This window comes from Periophthalmus magnuspinnatus, chromosome 9 (genome assembly GCF_009829125.3).
Source record: "Periophthalmus magnuspinnatus isolate fPerMag1 chromosome 9, fPerMag1.2.pri, whole genome shotgun sequence".
NCBI classification, from domain to species: domain Eukaryota; kingdom Metazoa; phylum Chordata; class Actinopteri; order Gobiiformes; family Gobiidae; genus Periophthalmus; species Periophthalmus magnuspinnatus.
The window spans coordinates 35,566,572-35,587,578 of NC_047134.1; the positions used below are offsets into that span (position 1 = coordinate 35,566,572).

At 39.9% G+C, this 21,007-nt stretch overlaps 3 protein-coding genes across 5 annotated transcripts in view; 2 read left to right on the top strand and 1 right to left on the bottom strand.

Moving 5' to 3' along the window:
* nf2a (NF2, moesin-ezrin-radixin like (MERLIN) tumor suppressor a) overlaps positions 1-8,856 on the bottom strand; it is a 44,395-nt gene extending 35,539 nt beyond the window's left edge. For both annotated transcript variants that reach the window (XM_033973073.2, XM_033973074.2), the window contains exons 1-4: positions 8,275-8,856; positions 7,477-7,602; positions 6,681-6,803; positions 3,421-3,504 (exon numbers count right to left, since the gene is read on the bottom strand). In XM_033973073.2, the coding sequence (XP_033828964.1) occupies positions 3,421-3,504; positions 6,681-6,803; positions 7,477-7,602; positions 8,275-8,388 (447 nt within the window). In that variant the 5' untranslated portion in view covers positions 8,389-8,856. The remainder of the gene's footprint in view (positions 1-3,420; positions 3,505-6,680; positions 6,804-7,476; positions 7,603-8,274) is intronic.
* A 292-nt stretch (positions 8,857-9,148) lies between these two features.
* On the top strand, positions 9,149-13,319 carry fbxo21 (F-box protein 21). 2 transcript variants are annotated; one of them, XM_033972957.2, is made up of 12 exons: positions 9,149-9,402; positions 9,875-10,010; positions 10,090-10,199; positions 10,305-10,426; positions 10,724-10,870; positions 10,936-11,072; positions 11,145-11,281; positions 11,364-11,543; positions 11,620-11,752; positions 11,967-12,157; positions 12,230-12,387; positions 12,469-13,319. In XM_033972957.2, the coding sequence occupies exons 1-12, from the start codon at positions 9,179-9,181 to the stop codon at positions 12,699-12,701; spliced, it is 1,908 nt and encodes a 635-aa protein (XP_033828848.1). In that variant the 5' UTR covers positions 9,149-9,178; the 3' UTR covers positions 12,702-13,319. The 2 variants fall into 2 exon arrangements, with proteins under 2 accessions (XP_033828848.1, XP_055080007.1); XM_055224032.1 differs by having other exon boundaries at positions 9,875-10,007; positions 12,469-12,782.
* Positions 13,320-13,535: 216 nt separating this feature from the next.
* Positions 13,536-20,444, top strand: tesca (tescalcin a). The gene is made up of 9 exons (XM_033973180.2): positions 13,536-13,765; positions 14,818-14,887; positions 15,244-15,324; positions 16,040-16,179; positions 18,327-18,388; positions 18,460-18,567; positions 20,066-20,113; positions 20,192-20,283; positions 20,367-20,444. Exons 1-8 carry the CDS (start codon positions 13,705-13,707, stop codon positions 20,276-20,278), a joined length of 657 nt encoding a protein of 218 aa, XP_033829071.1. The 5' UTR covers positions 13,536-13,704; the 3' UTR covers positions 20,279-20,283; positions 20,367-20,444.
* The last annotated feature ends 563 nt before the right edge of the window (positions 20,445-21,007 follow it).

The window sequence follows — 21,007 nt, forward strand, 5'->3', positions numbered from 1 at the left end:
TCCACAAATCTGACTCGTAACTTGGCCTGGTGGTGTCACTGCCTGGTCTCAATGGAAATACACAAGTTTTATGCCATACTGTGGGACATTCTTGGCAAAGCGATAACATCATCTCCATGGAGACGAGCAGATGTTGAACCCTCCACTAGGAAAATGCCACAGAGCACATTTAACAGGGGGATTTGTACTGATGAAGTATTTTTTTAGACTTTGGGAGTAGAAAGAGGGATAGAATTAGTGCACTTCAAAGGGAGAATACACAGTCACAATAATTAAGACACAGGCGTGATTAGAAATGTGTTGATAGCGTTAAATTAAAAAGAAGAGGATCAACAAGTCATCAGGATCCTGCTTCTACGAGCTATTAATGGGCCTCATTTAGCAGACAAACAGACGTAATTGTGCCATTCCTCTGTGAGTGTCGCGAGGGCCAGACAAAACAGAGCTAATCGAGTTTGTTCGCTCGAGTTTTAATCAAACTGGGAGAAAAAAATATTAATGTGTGGAAATTCATATTATTATTATAAGACTAACAGATATTTATGAGTCAGGTATTCGTCTTCGTGTTCGGCACAGACTTGTTTTCGCTCTGAGATCAGCTTCAACCAAATGTACAACCATTTTTCAACAGAAACAGAAGCTGATGGAGCCAATTCGTGCACATGTTCATTTCTGTTTGGAATGAGGAGGCTCTAGTGGGCTACTTGTGTCCATGATTTCCTTTTAAATTGTTAATTGCTATGGCAGCAGTCCTGTTTTTTAATGAGGCACTAGTACTACTACATGAACAAGGCGGTAGTAGCCGTACACGCTGCGTCGTACTGCATATGTTACAGTATTACCCTCCTGACTCCAATCCCATGCATATTCTTGTTCCTGTTGCTTTCTGTCTGATGCTAAATGCAGCTATAATTTACATGTGCTGCAGACAGTCATCTAAGAATCTGCCATCCAAACTCACGCAGGAGCTGCCACTCTTCCTGAGGCTGATATAAACATGATTAAAAATAAGTCAGACTAGAACTTATTTTGTGATACACGTCCTTCTGCGCAAAACTTTTGAAAAAACTTAAGAAACAACTTCTCCACGACCACAAATACCTGTCTTCTTCAAACAATATGTGCACCAATCAAAACAGACAGATTATTACAGTAAATAACGACGGACTGCAGCTCTATTTGTCCACAACTTAATGGGTTTTACTGCAATATGCTCGTTTGTTTTTAAAGCCGGGGCCGATCTCCAACGTGTAAATAAAGCTACAGGTAGTTTTATCTATTACCCACAGCACAATTCTTTCTCCTGGCTTTCCTAAACTCTTTGTGTTAATATGCATGGATTTCTGGGTCGCATACACAGCTTTGTCAAACAGCAAAGTGAAGCAGGTTGTACCCGAGCTCGCGCCGCTAATCTACTCTCATCCCAAAACGTAGGATGGCAAGCTTAAACACATTTACAGGATAATTCTTCTGGGTTTGTGCTAATGGCTTTATAATTACAAGCAGACGCAGTTTGTCACCACGTGCTTCTTTTAGAATGTGTCGTCTTTGGGGATGCGTAAACAAAAAACACAATATCGTCTTATCGCTCCATGATAAACAGATGGAACAATTATTTTTGGGGGTCAATATTTATCATGGAGACTTTTTCTTTGCCCTAGTGGGAACAGTTTATTTTTCTGCATAATGATAAGATTTGAGCTGTAGAAGAATGGATTATGAACTAAGTAATTTAACTATTTAAGTGTTATTCTGTCTCTTTTTGGGGGTTAATTCTGCTTCAGGGTTTATTTTCTATATTTTCGTTTATCATCTCTATTTACTCCAGTAATATATCGATTTCAGTTTCACATTTTTATAATTGAAGTACCTGTGGTAAATAATCATCAGTTTTACACCAGACAAGTGTCAGTTTGTAAAGATTTTGTTGAGTAAAATGGTTAAATTCATGTCCAACCACAAATTAAAACTATAAACTTCACCAAAATTGAAAAAAAAAAAAAGAAAAAACTTGGGAAAGATGTCATTAGTATTCCGACTGTGTGGTTTAAGATGTTATGTGGATTTTAAATTGATCTAGTTACAAGAAAAAAGTTTGGTATTCCAGCTTGAACAGGACACGCATGAAAAGGTCAGAGTGAACCTCTCAGTGAGTTTTCTCCTGTATAACTAAATAAACCAGACGAGAGGCAGAGGAGGCAGAGGAGACTCGCTCAGTCCCATTTATCCACACTTTCTTTTAACCTAAGCCCTAAACTGGCATAGGAGACGATGTGCCTCAAAGGACTGTGGGCCAAAGCTTTGAGCAGCTCCGCTCTCACTGGAGCCTGTCCGTCTGTCTGCACCTTCCTCCCTCCATCTCTCTCTGGAGTTTCTCACAGATGAAACTCTTCAACCACAACCGCTGAGATCGCTCGGGGTTTAACAGGCAGAGCTTCTTATCCTGCAGTGTTCTGATTGAACTTGGATTGCTTGATCCTAGACCAGTAGGCGTTTTGCAGCACAATTATGAGTTAAAGCAGGTCTATTATGCAAAATGGACATTTCAGAGCTTTTAACCGTGTTATAGTCATTTCCCCTCCGCATTTACCCTCTCAACGTTGTATTTGGAGTGATCCGTGCATGTTTGAGCAATCTTTAATCATTTATTTTCATGTTAACGATCGATCCACGTGTTCACTGCCACTTGCAAACCCACACTGTTTTGTACTTGCTTTATTCTTCAATGTTATTCTCTTAATCGATGATACGCAGAGGATTTGGCAGCGTCGTGCAGTAATTTTGGCACAAATGGAAAAAAAATCTGCTACTTCTCGAGTCTTTGTCGTGACGACGTTTACGGCGGCGTCAGCTCTCATTGGGCACCGCAGTTTTCTAACACCGAAGTCTGCCATCTTGTTTCTTTTATTAAGTCGTTTTAGATGAATGTTGTGATTTAAAACGTGTAAATTATAAGAGAATGATCCACAGGTGTCACAGATTATAACTACAGAGCTTAAAGTCTTTACTGTTAGTCCGTCTTGTGCTTAACATTTATTAAAGATCAATAAACTTATAAGACAAAAAGCACGTACACATCGCAACAAATCACAAAATACATGTTCCTTTATTTGTGTTTTGGTTTATTATTGTTATATTTAGTGTCAATAACAAATAGAAGGAGCAGTTTATGAGCTACAGCGGAGTGTGAGAGCCCATTTCAACATAAAAATGTCTACATCCCTAAAAGTAGTCTGGTTTTCTGGTATTGTTAGGTCTAAAACAATATTATTTCACTATTTTTGAGTGTAATCTACATGATATAAATCTATGTGTAATGTTCTCTAATGATAATGTTCGTCCTCTGTCATCAATCCCCTCATAATACTTAAAAGATCGCGTTAACTTTTTAATTTCAGTGAGAGAAGGGACCGCACTGACCTTTGCGTGGACGGCATAAGAAGCCAACAGGACCGAAGCCTCAGGGGGGCAGTGGATTTCCTCTTCAAGTATTTTCTTTTTCACCTGCAAAGTTAAAAATAGTAAAAAAAAACTGGTCAAATCTTGAAACCTGCGTCAAGAAACATAATAAAAATCCTTTCCTTGACCAAAATAATGACATTATTATAATAATTTGGGAGAAAGTGGCCTCAGAAAGTTGGTGTTTTCATGTTTTGAACTATTTTCCACCAGACTCTTTGAAGGTTTAGCTCTTGGGAGTGTGTGGTTTTTACTGTCGTAGATCCCAGCCATCCTTTTAACAAGCTCCCTGCAGAATAACTCACTTTCACTCAACTCCAGTCACCTGTCCCTGAAATGGAATCAAACTCTCACTGTATTTAAGTAATATAGTTTCCTCTGCGACAAAATATAATGTCTTTGTGTAAAAAAAAGGGGCTGGGGAATATAAGAAAACATGAATCACGGTTGTATTCCTCAGATGGATTCAATTTTAGATCAATAACAAAATGAAAACAGCTCTAAGTCCTGATTTTCATGAACATAAACAATACAGACTTTTAATAATCAGACAAAAAATAAACTGAACTCTGCTCCCTCAAAAAACACAGTCATAACTGAAATAGAAAGTACAGATATTATTACTTTTACTTTGTTACCTTCCATCACAAAATATCACAAAGCCTGAAGCATATGACCTATTTAAAAGTTCAAAAACTGTTTCTTCTATGTCCGTCATGCTGCCACCTCTCGTTTTTGAACTAACAAAGGTTTGGAGGCAGAGGTGACAGCTGCTAATCGGGGTCAGTCAGGAGATCTGGTAAACAAATGAGGTTACACTGTAGAAGCGTCGCAGGTTTAAAGTGTCGGTTTGGGTGAGCTGAGCTGTCTGGAGTGAATGAGTATGTGTGTGTGTGTGTGTGTGTGTGGGGGGGGGGGGGGGGTGGGTGTGGGGGGGGGGGTGGGTGGGGGTGTGGGGGGGGGTGGGTGGGGGTGTGTGTGTGCTGTATCCGGGTCGGTGATCGTTTGTGATAAGCGCTAATCCCGCTGTCATGCCGGTGACACTATCTGAATGCGGGCCCTCCTCCTGGCTTTATTGGAATTAATGGGAGTGGAGTAACAGGGAGACAGGCGACGTGGGGCAGAACACATTTGTATTCTCCAGCCCCTTGTAGCTGTGACACGTTAACTTTTGGCTAATTTGTCTTGTTTTAAGAAAGGTCTCTCCAGGGTTGATGTAAATAATTAAATAATCACTAATGAATAAATAAAAACGCTTCATTATGTGTTCATTTGGCTGCTTTCTTCTGGCATTAGTGAACTCGCCCTGTGCGGTGAGTCAGCAGATATTCAAGCCGGATGCCCTGCCACAATAATCCATTTTACTGCGACGCATCATGACGTCACAACAGAGAAAAGACTTGTATTGTTGTTGTTTAGTTGAAATCGCTGTAATAACTGGGCCATGTAACTTGTTCCATGTTTTCTCTGCAAAAATAACTAAGGGGATTTTTATCAGCGGTGGCATTATTCAAACAGACATTTGAGCCACATTTGTGGGCCCAATCTTGCCTGGTAAATCCAGAATGATCTCTGTGTATTTTTATACAGATTGATATCAGTCTGGTCCTCGTGTCCTCTGCTGCGTCTCAAACCCGTGAAACGAAGAAGCTCATTGGTCTCCTATGATTTACAAATAAATCACCTCAGATTAACAGAGTTTAGGCTTCGCTCATCGATTCTGCAAAAACCTGGGATGTTTTTCAGCCTCTTGTGATATTTTTTTTCCTTTATTTTTCCCGATATGCCAGACCGTGCGTGTCCCTAACTGACTAATCCACCTGTCAATCACACCCATTTGAAAACAGGGAGATCGACCAGACTCACATCTTTGTAAAGTATTGAAAAAGTGTGTGTTCTGGATCCCAGGAGAGGACCGATCCCGATAAAAACAGTAAAATCCTCTGCCCTCCATCTGTAATTATGACATAAAATCTAGAATGTCAGGAACACAACAGAAGGTAGTAAAGTTTCCTGTTTATGAACACACCAGCCGTGTTCTGTTATAGTATTGGATGTGGCTTCCTTTTGCTCTGAAGCCGATCACTTGCTGACATGATAATTAAGATTAAATGAACAGGTCAATCAATAGTTTCTAAGAGCAGTCCTAGTTTAAGCTTGAAACACGAGCAGCATATTGGATAAGACAGGACACCAATAACAGACAAGAATCCCACCAGGAATATGCTATTAAATGGTCCAATAAGGGAGCGCTCGAAGCATAATTGGTAACTGATAAATGTAGCTGGCAGAAACAGACGAGTGCAGTTACTCCTCTCCAGTCGAGGGAATGGTGTGGCTGCCTCTCACAGATCCTCGGGGAGTATTAAGAGCACAGAAAGGGCAGGAGTAATATGTTGTGCATTGAGTCCACATGACTGCACACAATCAGACAGGGACAATGGAAAAAAGTGTATTACAGAGTGCTCAGGAAACTGTCAGGAACTCTGAGGAGCGATGCCCCCTTTTGGTGAGTACTGGATTGGAAAAGAACAAGTCATAGCAAAGCAGTGGAAAATGATATAAATAGGTCAAATCAGAGATATAACAAAAAAGATGCATTTGGTACTGAAAGTAAGTCAGTTATGGACCAGTATATGATAATTCAATACAATTACAGAAACATGACCTACACATGTCTCATATAGGTCTCAGATATGAAATAAAATGTTTTTATTGAACTCATTTCTTCACAATAGCTTCAGTGTCATGTGGTGTCATAATACAACCCCATAGAACTGAATGGACTTAAAACCATAACATTAACATGACACGTTTATTGAGCCAATTCCTTAAGAATTACAATAATGTCCCAATTTAGTGGAACACAAGTTTGAATATTTCAAGAACAGTAAATCTCCCATAGTTTCATAGGCTCCAGCAGCTTGAATGCAACATATTATACAAAACATGACCTTTTGTATTTTAGTTCTCAAGCCAATCCAATCAGTAAACAGAATGAGTTCCATGTTTTGCTGTGCCAGATCCTATGAGCAAAATCAGTCAGCAGTAAACCCATGAGGCTCTGTATATGTGACATGTCCTCTGTATATGACAGATAAACACCTAATGGCATCGCAGGTTCAGTTGTGATTATATGTTTTGCTGACCCAGACACAGAAATGCTATTACCGTACGTCAGATCTCTGGGTGTTTTGTGGATATAGACAGTACAAACTCACTTGTAAAAAGAAGAGATGCTGTGTGATGTCTTGCACCAGCTCCTCCTCTGCATTTTCAGGGTAAAATTTGGCTAAAAACTGGAAAGTGATCGGCTCCTCCCTTGGTATCTCCTGATCCAGAACCTGCATTAAAAAAAACATTAAACGGGACATATTATGAAAATTTTATGAGCTTTTTACGACTTTTATGAGCTGCCATGTTATAACAGTATTCCCTCGTCATGAACTTACTCAGAGTTGTATTTCATTTGATTCATGCATATTTGAATAGTCCTACAGGCTTGAAAGCTCAGAGGTTTTCAGATATTACCCCTGTCTCCACCTAATGCTCTGTACTGATGTGTGATTATTGCAGCTCTTCATTCTCATACATATGGGTAATACATGTTTGGTTAAAATTATTGCAAATTTGTAACAGTGAAAACATGAAAATGAAAACATGCTACTATGAAGAGGTAGCACATCTCAGCTTTGGAGTTTTGAACAGGAGGTCAACTGAAATGTTTCTATATTCAAGTCTTTTTAGTACAATAATAATAATAATAATACTACATCTGACTTGTATAGCGCTTTCTGGACACTCAAAGATGCTTTACAAACAATAAGAAAACAGTAAAAGACGATGATGCCAGACTGAACAGCCGAGTTTTAGTAGTGAAACAATATTATAATGAACAAAAGGTTAAATAATTATGCACATATGTAATACCGGTAGTTTATTCTAAACACCTGAAAAAGGATAATACGTGTTCTTTAATATCCGTCTCATTAACACTGCTCAGAACAAAGCACTCACTCGTTTTTCCATCTTCAGCCAGGCCACGGTGTCTTTGACGTTGTACTGAAGCCCAAAGAACCATGTTTCCCTCAGGCCCAGAGCGCGGCACACAAGGTCGAAAAGCTCCTTTCCTTTCAATTTGACCTGCAACAGTGGAGAGGTGTCAAGCATTAGAGGTGTGAAAGGTGTGAAAGGTATTAGAGGAAAGGAGGAACACAGGCTCCTAGACAGGAATATTGACATTTCTGCTCCACACAGATATTCAAATGTGCTGCACTCAAAAACAGTGAGAAGCATGCTTTTAACTCTACCCATACAACATACCCTGATTTATGTTGTTTGCCATCTGGGGTTTTAAATAGAAGTAGCCAAACTAGTATAATTTATTACCAGTAGCATAGATTTCCCATTTAAGCATCAAACAATGGCCTGGCATCTTTTTTCTCTTTTCATATAGTTGGAATCATAATGTGAGGGGTGTTAGAAAGTGTAGAATGCATGCATAGCTCCAAGTTTCTCCATATTTGATACATAACACAATGCAGAAAAGCAGAACAGCAGAACAGCAGAACAGCAGACCTTAGACCAGGTGCAAAGCAGGTAACATTAATGTATTGACTTGGCGCCATCTAGCGGACAATAAGTTTTCTATTTTTCTATTGAAACTTTTTTGATTGCATTAAAACTTGCCCTTAGGTTGTCGCTTTCTAAATAAAGTCTAACACACAAGTAATCCTTGATTGTATTACTGTGGGTGGCACATGAATAAACAGCACAATCTTCAGTAAACACAAAGTTATAAGCTCAGACACTTACCTCACAGCTGAACTCCAGGTCTGACTCCATCGTACAGATTCTAACGTTAAAGTTTTTTGCCTGTTTTCTCAAAAGAGAGTTAAATCCCATTTTCGCTGCTAAAGCACTGGCCATAGTGTTTTACTGCGTGTATGGACCAGCAGAAGTTTCACTAACAGTAGAAATGACAGTTTAGCTTGTTGTTTACTATAAAAGCTTCATTCTCTCAAATCCACCGTGGCCAGTTATTATTATAAGACAACCCGTTTTTTCACATCTTTGCATAATCACAGGAAACTTTAAAGTTACGCCTAATTTACTTCAGTGTCCATGGCAGCCACTGTTACTGTTATGACTAAAGCTAAGGCTAAAGCTAAGGCCAAAGCTATGGCTAACTGCTAATACTACGGGTTATTTAGCAACCTAATAAACAAAAAATAAAGTAAATGCGATAAGATAGACAACGCAAATGGGTCGATACCGCAAAGCTCTTTAAACTGCCCTGTTTCTAAGATATTACAGTAATATGAGTCATGTTTTGAACTTATGCTAGCAGGTTTAGCTAACTAACGTATGCTATATTCAAGGACTAACAACAATGTGGGAATATGGACGTATACCTAACTAGTTAAACTGATTTGTTCATTTATAGTTTACAAAACCAAACTAATCGCGCAGTAATAGAACCCAGAGCTATTTTCTGTGACCTTTTTTGATACAGACACTTTTGTAGCTGTTAGATTTGTATTTTTACGCGTTAATATGAAATTTTCACGAGCTTTATGAAAGTAACATGACATCCTGTTCCTTTCCAGAACAAACCAATCAGAAGACAGATCTGTTCCCGGGCACACCCTTCGTGCCGCCCCCTGCGCCATAAAGGGGCGTGGCCAGACGGATGAGGTAATGGGGGTAAACAGTCAAGATGGCGACGTGTGTAGCCGGAGAGGGACAAGCGAGTCTTAACGGGAATTTTTCAGAGTGTCAGGCTAAAAAACTCACCGACTTGCCTTCAGAGTTGATTGAACACATTCTTTGCTTTCCCGTTTTAAAGCATGTTGATATTTGTAACGTTTCCTGTTGTTGCAAGCGGCTACAGGACGTTTGTCATGGAAGAGGGAAGGTCTGGGAGCACCAGTACAAACTCAGGTGCTCTTTGCCTTTTCGTACAAATACATGAGGGTTTACTAGTTTGTTGCTAAGTACACATCCTCCTGTAGGTTAGGAGCTCTTGATGTTGATCTTTCTAATCATCATAACGCTTCAGATTGTATGATCTCAGACGAAGCAGCTGTCACCTCTTTGACTTGATGCTGATGCACCAGATTTACCATTTTGTGTGTCCTGACTCTGCAGCAGAGATGCATTCATTTAGGAGATGTATGAACCTGACAGACGTGTACTCATTGTGTAATATGAATACATTTTAAAAGGTGACCTTGAGCACAGCCTGTGCACTGCAGTGGTTTGCAGTTGTTTGCAGTTGTAATGATCTTTATTTTCTTTCTCCAGCTTTTGTCCCACTGCTAATTCAATAACAGCACATGGCAGTATCACTGTTAGTAAACTAGTATTTTGTTTAATCTAAAATGAATACAAATTGTAGTATTAACATTTACAGATGGCCAAGGTTGCAGAGGTTTTATCGTCAGAATGAGTGCTGTGACTGGCTCAAAGAATACAAGACACGCCACAGAGTCGGAATACAAATCAGAGGAACGGTGGAATCGATCTCCAAACGATTCTTCACAGAGGTTGTACGTAGTATTTTGTGTGCCGTGTAGTTTAGTTTGCTTTACTGAAACGTATCTGCTGACGTCAACATGTACGTCTTAGCCTTGTGTAGGTCAGGTTTTGGGCGACAGTTTTGCTGAGATCAAGTCTTTGGGGATGCCTGAGCACTTTTGTGAAGATGAGCTCCTCTTCATCCTCAACACAGATAAAAGGTGAATCAAAACAATGCAGGTTTTATTCAGAACAGCTGTCCAACCCTGACTTATGAACATTTTAATGTGAATAATTCATGTTTTTTTTGCTTGTTTACTTTTTAGGAAAAGCTTGACCTTGAAATACTATGCAAGGAAAATTTTATATTTCCTACGGCAGCAAAATATCCTGCGGAGTTTAAAGACATTCTTGGAACAGCCCGAGGAACAGCAGTCAGCACTGGAAGGTAAACTATTATGTAAAATAAAATGCAAATCATCAGGACATTGGCACTGGGATATAGAAGCAGTAAAGGTAGAAAATATTGACTAAATGTATATTGATTGTTTGGGATTATTCCAATAACAACGCATGCCTGTAAATGTGATGGCTGAAATGATTACAATGAGTTATTTTGTTTTTATTTATTATTATCATTTCCAAAACAATTGCGATCCATTTTTCAATACCTCTCCCTCCTCTAGCATTTACAGAACAATAAGACCACATTTTATCTTCATTTTATCTTGTCTTTTGGGCTCAGGGGCTGTTCTGGTGGATCAGTATTGTAACCCTTTGGCTGATGTGACTCTAGAAGGTATTTCAGTGCAGTTAGATGAGATGGTAGAGAAAGTCAAGAAAACGCTGAGACTTAAGAATCCTTCCCACCCCAGTTTGCGTTGTGCTCAAGGTTTGTAATCAGAAATTATTAGAGGTAATTCATAAACCGTATAATCTGATTGTCATTTTCTGTAGGTAACTGTTTTGCTGTAGAGGACACTGAGCTCCAGAGGCAGGTGCTCGGGGCCCTAAACTCTGTCTTATATGAACAGCTTCAGTTCAAAGGCAATGAGTTTGACTATTACAATCCTCTGAATTCATACATTCATCAGGTATTTAATTTTAAAAAAGTCATCTAAATACTTTTTTAATCTTGAAATGAAATGACTCCTGTTTTCTGTCAGGTGCTATTACGTCATACAGGTATTCCTATAAGTCTGTCTGTCCTCTACATGACCCTGTCCCATAAACTGGGTCTTCATCTGGAACCAGTCAACTTCCCCAATCACTTCCTGCTGCGCTGGTGCCAAAGACCAAGGGGGTGTGTTTTATTCCAGCACTTTGAAGCAACAAATGTTTAAATAATTCAAATATTAATATTCTCATCTGCTGTTATTTCACAGGAGTGAGGACATCTATGACTTTGTTTACATCGATGCCTTTGGAAAAGGGAAGCAGCTGACGGCGAAGGAGTGTGAGTATCTCATTGGCCATCAGGTGACTGCAGATTATTACAGTGCCATAAGCACCACTGAAGTGCTCCTCAGGATGGTGGGAAACCTGCTCAACATCGGAAAAAGGGGGTAAGTCTGAATTAGTTTTAAATCGAGTAGCAGAAATGTTTAAATATTGTTAAAAAATATAATTGATATATTCAAGGGAGGGCAATGAGAAGTCATACCAGCTTTTAAGAGACTCGCTGGACCTCTACCTCACAATCAACCCGGATAATGTGCAGTACCTGCTGCTCCAGGCTCGCCTCTACTTTCACTTGGGAATATGGCCTGAAAAGGTAAACAACACTACTACTACTACTACTACTACTACAATGCCTACATTCTACAACAATGCCTACATTCTTTTTGGACATCAAACTAGTAGTATAACACAGTACTAGTACTAGGACAATATTTACTATCATAGGACAATACTTTCTTTGGTTGGACTGCGACCCAGGCCATATAAGATCAGTGTTTTATATAATACATGGCATGTTTCCTCTCCAGGTGCTAGATATCCTGCAACATATCCAGGCATTAGACCCGTCCCAGCACGGGGCTGTGGGTTATTTAGTGCAGCACACGCTGGAGCACATTCAGCACAAGAAGCACCCTGTGACTCCTGATGAAAAGAGGCGCAGTGCTCCTGAACATGTGGAGGTCCAGTACTCAGTGGGACTCATCATGAAACATAAAAGGTCTGGAAAAGAAATGCACTCATTCTTTAAAATGTCTTTGTCACGTCTTACGAGGTTTGTATTTAATTTTAGGTCAGGATATAACTGTGTCATCTACGGCTGGGACCCCAAATGTACCATGAGCCAGGAGTGGATCACGACCATGAGAGTCCAGCAGCTGTCCAAAGGTGCCAACCAGCCCTTCTACAACGTTCTGGTGCAGGATGGAACATGTCGCTACGCTGCACAAGGTGAGGAGCTGCCCACAGGATTCCTCTGCAGTAAATATATTGTGTGTGTTAAACTCATGTCCCGTGCACCTTCTGTCTCAGAAAACCTGGAGCCCCACTCCGCCCCACTGGAGATCGGCCATCCTGAAGTGGGACGCTATTTCTCTGAGTTTGTTGAAACTCATTATGTTGCCAATGAAGAACTAGAGATGCGATACCCGGAGGACACACGAGAAACTCTGGGCAAAGTACACGAGCTTTACCACGGACTCTCTCTGGACTCGGGGCATCAGGACCAGGCCTCAAACCAACCCAACCACACAACCAACATGTAGCAACCAGCCAAACACACACACGCCTCACTGACCTGACACAGCCACACAGGACCCTTCACCTGCTTGTATTAGAGCGGCTGCAGTAGTGCCATGTATCTAAGACAGAAACAATAGTAGATGCAGCGATCAAAACATGCTGTTTATCTGAAAAGATATATCATCTTCACTAAAGCGACTTTTACATAAACTCAAGTATTTTACTCGTGTAGTAATGCAACGTTTGCATTAGGTTTTCTACACAAAATCAACAAATTGTTGAAATGCTTTGAAGCATTGGTGAGAATGTAAAGGATTACACAGAGCAGACAAACTGATAAAGTAAAAGTACGCGCCCTCAGTAGTGTGAACTGAACAGAATGTCTCCTCAGACTTTTCCCTCTGTAATATCCAGACCTCCATAAACTCAGAACACATTCAAAAAGAGTAAACGCCATTGTTTTTATTCCCCTCGTGGTTTTATTGTTTGATTGTGCTCTTCTTTCACATTGCTCCTTTGTACTTTTTAATTCACTACATCTGAAACGTGTAGAACAAATGGATGTGACTCAGAACAAATATTCAACATGATTTGTGTTACACATGACCCTCTGAAAATAAAAAGATGTTTTGTTTTTTTTCTTTAGTGTTTTTGTGATTGTATTTTAAATCTGTGTTTTCTGTGACTTTTACTCTGAACCACAAAAACATTTCGACACCAGTGAGTGACCAAACACTTAAAACTATGTCTTCACCTGTGACAGTTTAACCCACAGCCTGTTTCCTGAGCTTCACCAGACTCTACGGGTTTAGGACCTTGGAGACTCCAGATGTTTGTGCGCACTGGAGGCGCGCAGGGGCCGCGCGCAGGGGCCGCGCACAGAGGCGCTGCTCTGCCGTGCGCTTTTACGCACCGCTCTCAGTCTGCTGTTCTCTGTGCTCCTCCTCTGTGCTCCTCCTCTGTGCTCCTCCTCCTCCTCCTCTCCGTGCGCTCTGACGCGCAGACACAGTGTTGTTCTCTGCGGACATGGGAGCCCAACAGACACGCGCCGAGCACAACAACCATGACCTCTCCGACAAAACGGGATGTAAGTAACTCTATAACTCTATAACTCTGCAACTCTAACTCTTACTCTTTAGTTTCACTTTTGGCTGAACGCGCGCGACAAACTGTCACACTGTCACACACTCACCCCCTCACACACTCACCCCCTCACACTCACACACTCACACACTCACCCCCTCACACTCACACACTCAAACTGCTGAAGCTGCGGCTCAAACTCTGCGTTTTGGTCCAAACTAAATGAGAAGCGCGAGTCTGCGGGACGTGGAGACAGATTTTCTTAAGGACAGTCCACTGTGTGGTTTATTTGACATTTAAGATAAAACATTTGTCCAGACTCTTGTCAGGACACAGACACACACACACACACACACACCCCCCCACACACACACACACACACACACGAGGAGAGAGTTTATTTTTAGTTAGAGGCGCGTGCAGAGACGCGGTGAGGACGAGTAAAGTCCTCATCTCAGATTAAACTGTTTTATTGATGCTGCTGTGAGACTTTGAACAGTTTATGGCTCTGACTCTGTCCCAGTGTGGACCTCTGTCTCAGTGTGGACCTCTGTCTCAGTGTGGACCTCTGTCTCAGTGTGGACCTTTGTCCAGGGGCCTCTCAGCAACACACTTCTTTGGTGTTTCTCCAGTTTCTCCAGTTTCTTGTTGATCCTTGTGTGGATCCTGGGTTTGTTGTGTAACGTCCTGCACATGTGAATCACACACTGGTCCCTTCATTGTGCAGTTGTGTGTTGTGTGTAATTACTTGTGCTGATTCTGGTCTGTGTTTGCTCAGAAACTGCAGAGTTAATGATTAAGTCTTTAAAATGGGATTAAAAGCCCAGAGACGTGTGTTTGCCATTAGACTGAGACAACAGGGACAAGAGACACACCTGAGGACAACAGGAGAAATCTGTGTCTGTGTGTCACTGTGCCCTTGTGTCTGTGTCTCTCTGTGTCTCTCTGTGTCTGTCCTTCTGTCTCTGTGTCTCTCTGTGTCTGTGTCTCTGTCTCTGGCCCTGAGCTGTGATCACACGTTGCTTTTGTCTTATGCTGTTTTCATTTTGTTTTCAGTTTCAATGGAACAAATTAAGATTCTTCAGAAGAGATTTCAGAAGCTGAGTGGAGGCTCCGAGACCATCAGGTAAAAAGTACATTATACACACATATATATATATATATATATATATATATATATATATATATATATATATATATACACACAATAATACTACACACTACAGAAGCAGTGGTGTGTGTCTTTGTGCTGAGATTACATTGAGCCTGTAGTGATGATTATCAGCTAAAACAAACATGTCCTCCTCTTGTCCCGTGTTCACTGATAAACACAGTGAACTCTCCTCATCCACTTCCTGCTTTTAAAAATGTTTTTTAAATGTTTACCTGTTTATAATGTTGTTATATCGAGTTACTCCCTGTAAACAACAAACACTGTCATGTGACTGAATGTTTGACTGTGGAATTTGTGTCACTTCACAGCAGAGAAAACCTGAACAACATCCCCGCCCTCGCTGACAATCCAATCAAAAAACAAATCATTGAAGCTTTCTTTGATAAAAGGTGGGTGCAGCCACATTCCACTCTGAGAAACAACTACAACCAAGAATAATAATCATTAAAATGTGGTTATGTCACTGTCACCTGCTCCTGCGGCGTTAGCAGCACATTCTACTCTGGGATAATATTTAAAACATTTAGGGGGAAGTTTAAATGAGGATTGTTCAAACACAGAGTCACTGATAAAATGAAGATCTTTGGAATATTTCATATTAAAATACAGTGTAATCAACAAGGAAATGAGTCTTTACTCATCTGGAAACAAGACCTTTCACATTTCACGCGTTTCATGCAGGTTTGGAGTGGTATATCAGTCATAAAGTCCTTCCTCCTGGTGGACACAGATCATGCCTTTAATGCTGTCAGTGCAGATCTTATGTAAGGATTTCATTAGCATCAGTTCATTGATTTAACTCTGACTTTATGTGACGTGTTTAAATGGATTTTGTGTAATTCTCTCATGAGAGAGAGAGAGAGAGAGACAGTGTTCACTTGGTTTAGTCCTGGTTTAGTCCTGGTTTAGTCCTGGTTTAGTCCCGGTCCCTTGTGGCCTCTGTGTGAACCCAAACACAAACCACCATGACCCACAGATTTATCTCAGATTTATTTTCACATATTTCAGTGGTGGCGGCGCACACGGCGCTCGAGTGTTTAAACTGTGACATAATCCACACGTGTGTGTTTAAACTGTGACTTTACTCGTTCTTTTGTGCTGCAGGAACCAGCACAACGGCGAGGTCGGGGCGTACGACCAGATCGGCTTTGAGGAGTTCCTGATGGTCATGTCTCACTTCCGTCCCCCGTCACTGAGGACGACAGAAGACGAGAAGAAGAGACTGAGGAAAGAGAAGCTCCGCTGTGAGTCGTTTATCACACGACTCAAAGATCAAACTGTTTTTATCTATTTAGGTCATTTAAGACGCGATAAAAACATCAGACGCACGAGTCGAGAAAACAGACGAGAGCGAGGAATATGGGCCCTTTTAAACAGGCTAATATGGGCCCTTTAAACAGTGTAACATGGGCCTTTAAACAGTGTAATATGGGCCTTTAAACAGTGTAATATGGGCCTTTAAACAGTGTAATATGGGCCCTTTAAACAGTGTAACATGGGCCTTTAAACAGTGTAATACGGGCCTTTAAACAGTGTAATATGGGCCTTTAAACAGTGTAATATGGGCCTTTAAACAGTGTAATATGGGCCTTTAAACAGTGTAATATGGGCCTTTAAACAGTGTAATATGGGCCTTTAAACAGTGTAATATGGGCCTTTAAACAGTGTAATATGGGCCTTTAAACAGTGTAACATGGGCCTTTAAACAGTGTAATATGGGCCTTTAAACAGTGTAATATGGGCCTTTAAACAGTGTAATATGGGCCTTTAAACAGTGTAATATGGGCCTTTAAACAGTGTAATATGGGCCTTTAAACAGTGTAACATGGGCCTTTAAACAGTGTAACATGGGCCTTTAAACAGTGTAATATGGGCCTTTAAACAGTGTAATATGGGCCTTTAAACAGTGTAATATGGGCCTTTAAACAGTGTAATATGGGCCTTTAAACAGTGTAATATGGGCCTTTAAACAGTGTAATATGGGCCTTTAAACAGTGTAATATGGGCCCTTTAAACAGTGTAATATGGGCCTTTAAACGGTGTAATATGGGCCCTTTAAACGGTGTAATATGGGCCTTTAAACGGTGTAATATGGGCCTTTAAACAGTGTAATATGGGCCTTTAAACAGTGTAATATGGGCCTTTAAACAGTGTAATATGGGCCTTTAAACAGTGTAATATGGGCCCTTTAAGCAGTGTAATATGGGCCCTTTAAACAGTGTAATATGGGCCTTTAAACAGTGTAATATGGGCCTTTAAACAGTGTAATATGGGCCCTTTAAGCAGTGTAATATGGGCCCTTTAAACAGTGTAATATGGGCCTTTAAACAGTGTAATATGGGCCCTTTAAACAGTGTAATATGGGCCTTTAAACAGGGTTATATGGGCCCTTTAAACAGTGTAATATGGGCCTTTAAACAGTTTTAAAAATAACTAAATAATAAGACAAAGATAATAAACGCTTGGATTAATTAATCGTTATCTTTGTCTTAAAATAAGATTAATCCAAATATAAATCTCATTTGTTTCATCCACATTCCACAGGTTTCAGTTTTATTTGACGCTAACCTGAAGCACTTCTGTTTCTGACCTACATTATTAACGGCACGTTTATTAAAGTTTTATTTCATGAAGTCAAAGGTGTGACACTGTTTACGTTCGGCAGGAAGAGCTGGATAAACAAGTGAACAAATTATAAATGGAACAACGAGACAAAGCGTCTGGAGCAGAAGCGACGAGTGGTTTTCAAATGTGACCTGCTCTTTACATATTTATTACATATTTATTACATATTTATTACACATTATTCAATAATATCCTCTTGGATGTGTTTGGGATTTTATGTCTTTTACGTCTTTAACCTCAAAAATATGACAAAACTGACCAAACAAAATATAAAAACATTTCAGCCGAGTTAATGTAAAGTGAAGTGCAGTTAACAGTGTAATAAAATGTAATATTATGACTTTTTTAGGCCAGTACGAGCTAAGAATGGGATTATAAACAGTAAGATGGTTTATTTTGATACGTTTTGGAACATTGTAATAATCAGAAACAAAGATATTCATCATTATATCACCAGAATGTGCAGGAAAAAGATGTTTCTCGATGATTTTCTCTTTTGGATTTGTGTTGTTTTCAGTCCAAAGGTTCATTACTATCACAGTTTTTTCAAATACAGAACCTTAAAGTGATAATGATTCGGATCAGAACATGTTTAAACTCTCAGCTCTTAATCGTTTATCGTGGTTATTTTGAGTTTCAGGCGTAGTACAAACTGTTTCTGTAAAGTTCTTCTGTGCCTCATATAAAAACGTTACATAACATTTGATTGAAAACATCTTCCTTTTGGATTCAGTTGTAAAATTCTTATTTCCATTTTCGCCCTCAGTCCTTTTCAACATGCACGACACCGACAGCGACGGCAAGATCACGCTGGAGGAGTACAGGAAGGTACGGCGTCTGCAGCTCTGGTCCTCGTTGAAGTTTGTCATTGAATCAGACTCTTGGTTTGTGCGTCTCAGGTCGTGGAGGAGCTGTTGTCCAGGAGCGGCGCCATCGGCCTGGACGCCGCCAGGGCCATCGCGGACGCCGCCATGTTGGAGGTGGCGAGCACGAGTATGCCCGACATGGTAACGCTCTCCTGAAGCTACAGCCTGACACTTTATGACAGCTGCACTTTAAACTGTCTGATTTAATTCACCCTGAACAAATGTTTAATATTAAGAATGAGTCAGGCCTGAAAGTTACGCAACGTTCAGTCGTGAGCTTTAAACCGCACGGGAACGCTGCTCACTCATCAGGACACACCCAGAGTTTAGTTTTATTCACACATGTCTGAGTAATCCTGCATTATTACACTGTCTACAAACGCTCTGTTGCACCTTGTGATGTCATCAAGTGGTAGTTTTCACGTTAACTCCTCCTTTTACCTTTAGTTCAGTCGAGATAAGAGACAACTCCAGGACTGAAATGATCCAGATGATTCTAGTGAAGGTGGAGTTTAAAAACACAGTGGAGCACTTCCTGTATCACCACATGATGACATCACAAGGTGGAACAGAGTTCAGTTTGAGAGAAGAACTCAGCCTAAATCTGCAGAGTTTGTTAAACATGTGAGAATGAAACAGAACACAACTCCAGGTCTGTGTGTGACGAGGAAACATTAGAACAGATCAGAAAACAGCGCAATATAGGCCCTTTAAATAATAACACTAACCACTCAATTTATTTTATTTTTATGTATTTATTTTATTTTTATGTATTTATTTATTTTTATTTATGTATTTATTTATTTTTATTTATGTATTTATTTTTATTCATTTATTTTATGTATTTATTTATTTTTATTCATTTATTTATTTTTATTCATTTATTTTATGTATTTATTTTTATTCATTTATTTTATGTATTTATTTTTTTTTATTTTTTTTTATTTATTTTATTTTATTTGTATGTATTTTATTTGTATGTATTTATTTTATTTTTATTCATTTATTTTATGTATTTATTTATTTTTATTCATTTATTTATTTTTATTCATTTATTTTTATTTATTTATTTTTTAATATATTTATTTATTTATTTCTAGTACAGATCTAAAGCACATCTCACAAATCTGTTTGAAGAGGAAGTGGGAAGACGCTTTTATTTCCTTTATTTATGTTAAATCTCTGTGTAACTTCTCTGCAGCTTCATCTCGTCTCCGTGGAGATCATTTGTTTAAAGTTAATGTTTGACAGTTTGATGATAAACTGTCACCACGGAAACAAGCAGGTGACACCACAGGCCGAGTTCGAGAGGTCAGATCTGTGGAGAGGCGATCCTTCTCACAGGACAGTGTGTTTTCAGGGTATTTTAGGAATAAATCCACCTGTAACTGAACTGGAACAGGACAGATATGAAAAACATCTCCATGGAGACAGCGGGGGATGGGCTGTTTACCAGAAATGTTACATAATGCTTCTTTAAGTCGTTACTAAGCCTGAATCATTCTTAATAAACAGTTTGTTCTGTGATTCTTAAGTGTTCATGTTTTAATAAGGTGTCAGGTGTAGTTCTTATAAAGTGATATCAGACACACTTGTTCTACTTTGTTGTACTTAAATAATCGTGTTTGTGTTTCCGCAGCCCGCCGACTACTTTTATGAAGGAATAACATTTGAACATTTTGAACAGGTGCTCTGTGATTCCACTTACACTTTAGATGCTTTTATTTGCTTCCTGTGGCTCACGGACGCAGCGTTTTGTTTACAGATATTAAACGGCCTGGAGATGGAGTCGAGGATGCACATCCGCTTTCTGGACGTGAACACGGTCACGATGCGCTGTGACCGGAAATGAGAAAGGTAATTATAAGAATGAAAGGTTTGTTAATGCTTATGCAATACTAAAGTTTACTGTTTACTAATGTGCTGTTTGTGGTTTGCAGGTCACTGGATGCGTCAGTAAAAGGATGTGGGCTTGTTTTGAGATGAAGCTGATCAGAAAAACAGTGTGAATGTTTATCTGATGTCGTATTTGAATTAAAATGTGCTGGATTTCTAAGCACATGTTAAACAAAATTCCTTTTTCATTCCTGTCTCAAATGTCCTTTCGTGTGCCGGTGTTGTGTGTTTGGAGTTGTGTTGTGCACTTTTAAACCTGTGTTTTCAGTGGTTTGTGTGTGGGTTGGACACACACTTGTGCTTCTCCTGTTGTGTTGAGTCTGTGTTGAGTTTGAGCTGTCGTCGACGCACAGACATGTCCCGTCCCATCGCTGCAGACGGCTGTGCCAAAGGGCGGCTCTGGCGTTCCGAGGGCACGGCGGCTCAGATCCAAAACAGAAACACACATTCCCCTTTATATTTATCTCACGTCCTGCGCAGCCGTGAGACTCGAGCGGCTGTTACTCCAGGGACATTTACTATGTTTACTTTAATAACAACAGTATTTAAAGCTGAACAATGTGACTTTTCTGGTTCATTCCCATGTAGATGTTATCGCTTTGCCTCAAATGTTCCACAGTATGACATTAAACTTCTATATCTTCATGAAAACAAGTGACACGACTCCACCCACAGCTATAAATCA

Excerpts from the sequence above, each read along its gene's own strand:
- tesca (XM_033973180.2), top strand. The coding sequence starts at position 13,705 with ATGGGAGCCCAACAGACACGCGCCGAGCACAACAACCATGACCTCTCC. Across the intron at positions 14,888-15,243 it reads GGAGGCTCCGAGACCATCAG|CAGAGAAAACCTGAACAACA; the intron begins GTAAAAAGTACA and ends GTCACTTCACAG. Across the intron at positions 18,568-20,065 it reads GCACGAGTATGCCCGACATG|CCCGCCGACTACTTTTATGA; the intron begins GTAACGCTCTCC and ends GTGTTTCCGCAG.
- fbxo21 (XM_033972957.2), top strand. The coding sequence starts at position 9,179 with ATGGCGACGTGTGTAGCCGGAGAGGGACAAGCGAGTCTTAACGGGAAT. Across the intron at positions 10,011-10,089 it reads AACGATTCTTCACAGAGGTT|CCTTGTGTAGGTCAGGTTTT; the intron begins GTACGTAGTATT and ends TGTACGTCTTAG. Across the intron at positions 12,158-12,229 it reads CTCATCATGAAACATAAAAG|GTCAGGATATAACTGTGTCA; the intron begins GTCTGGAAAAGA and ends ATTTAATTTTAG.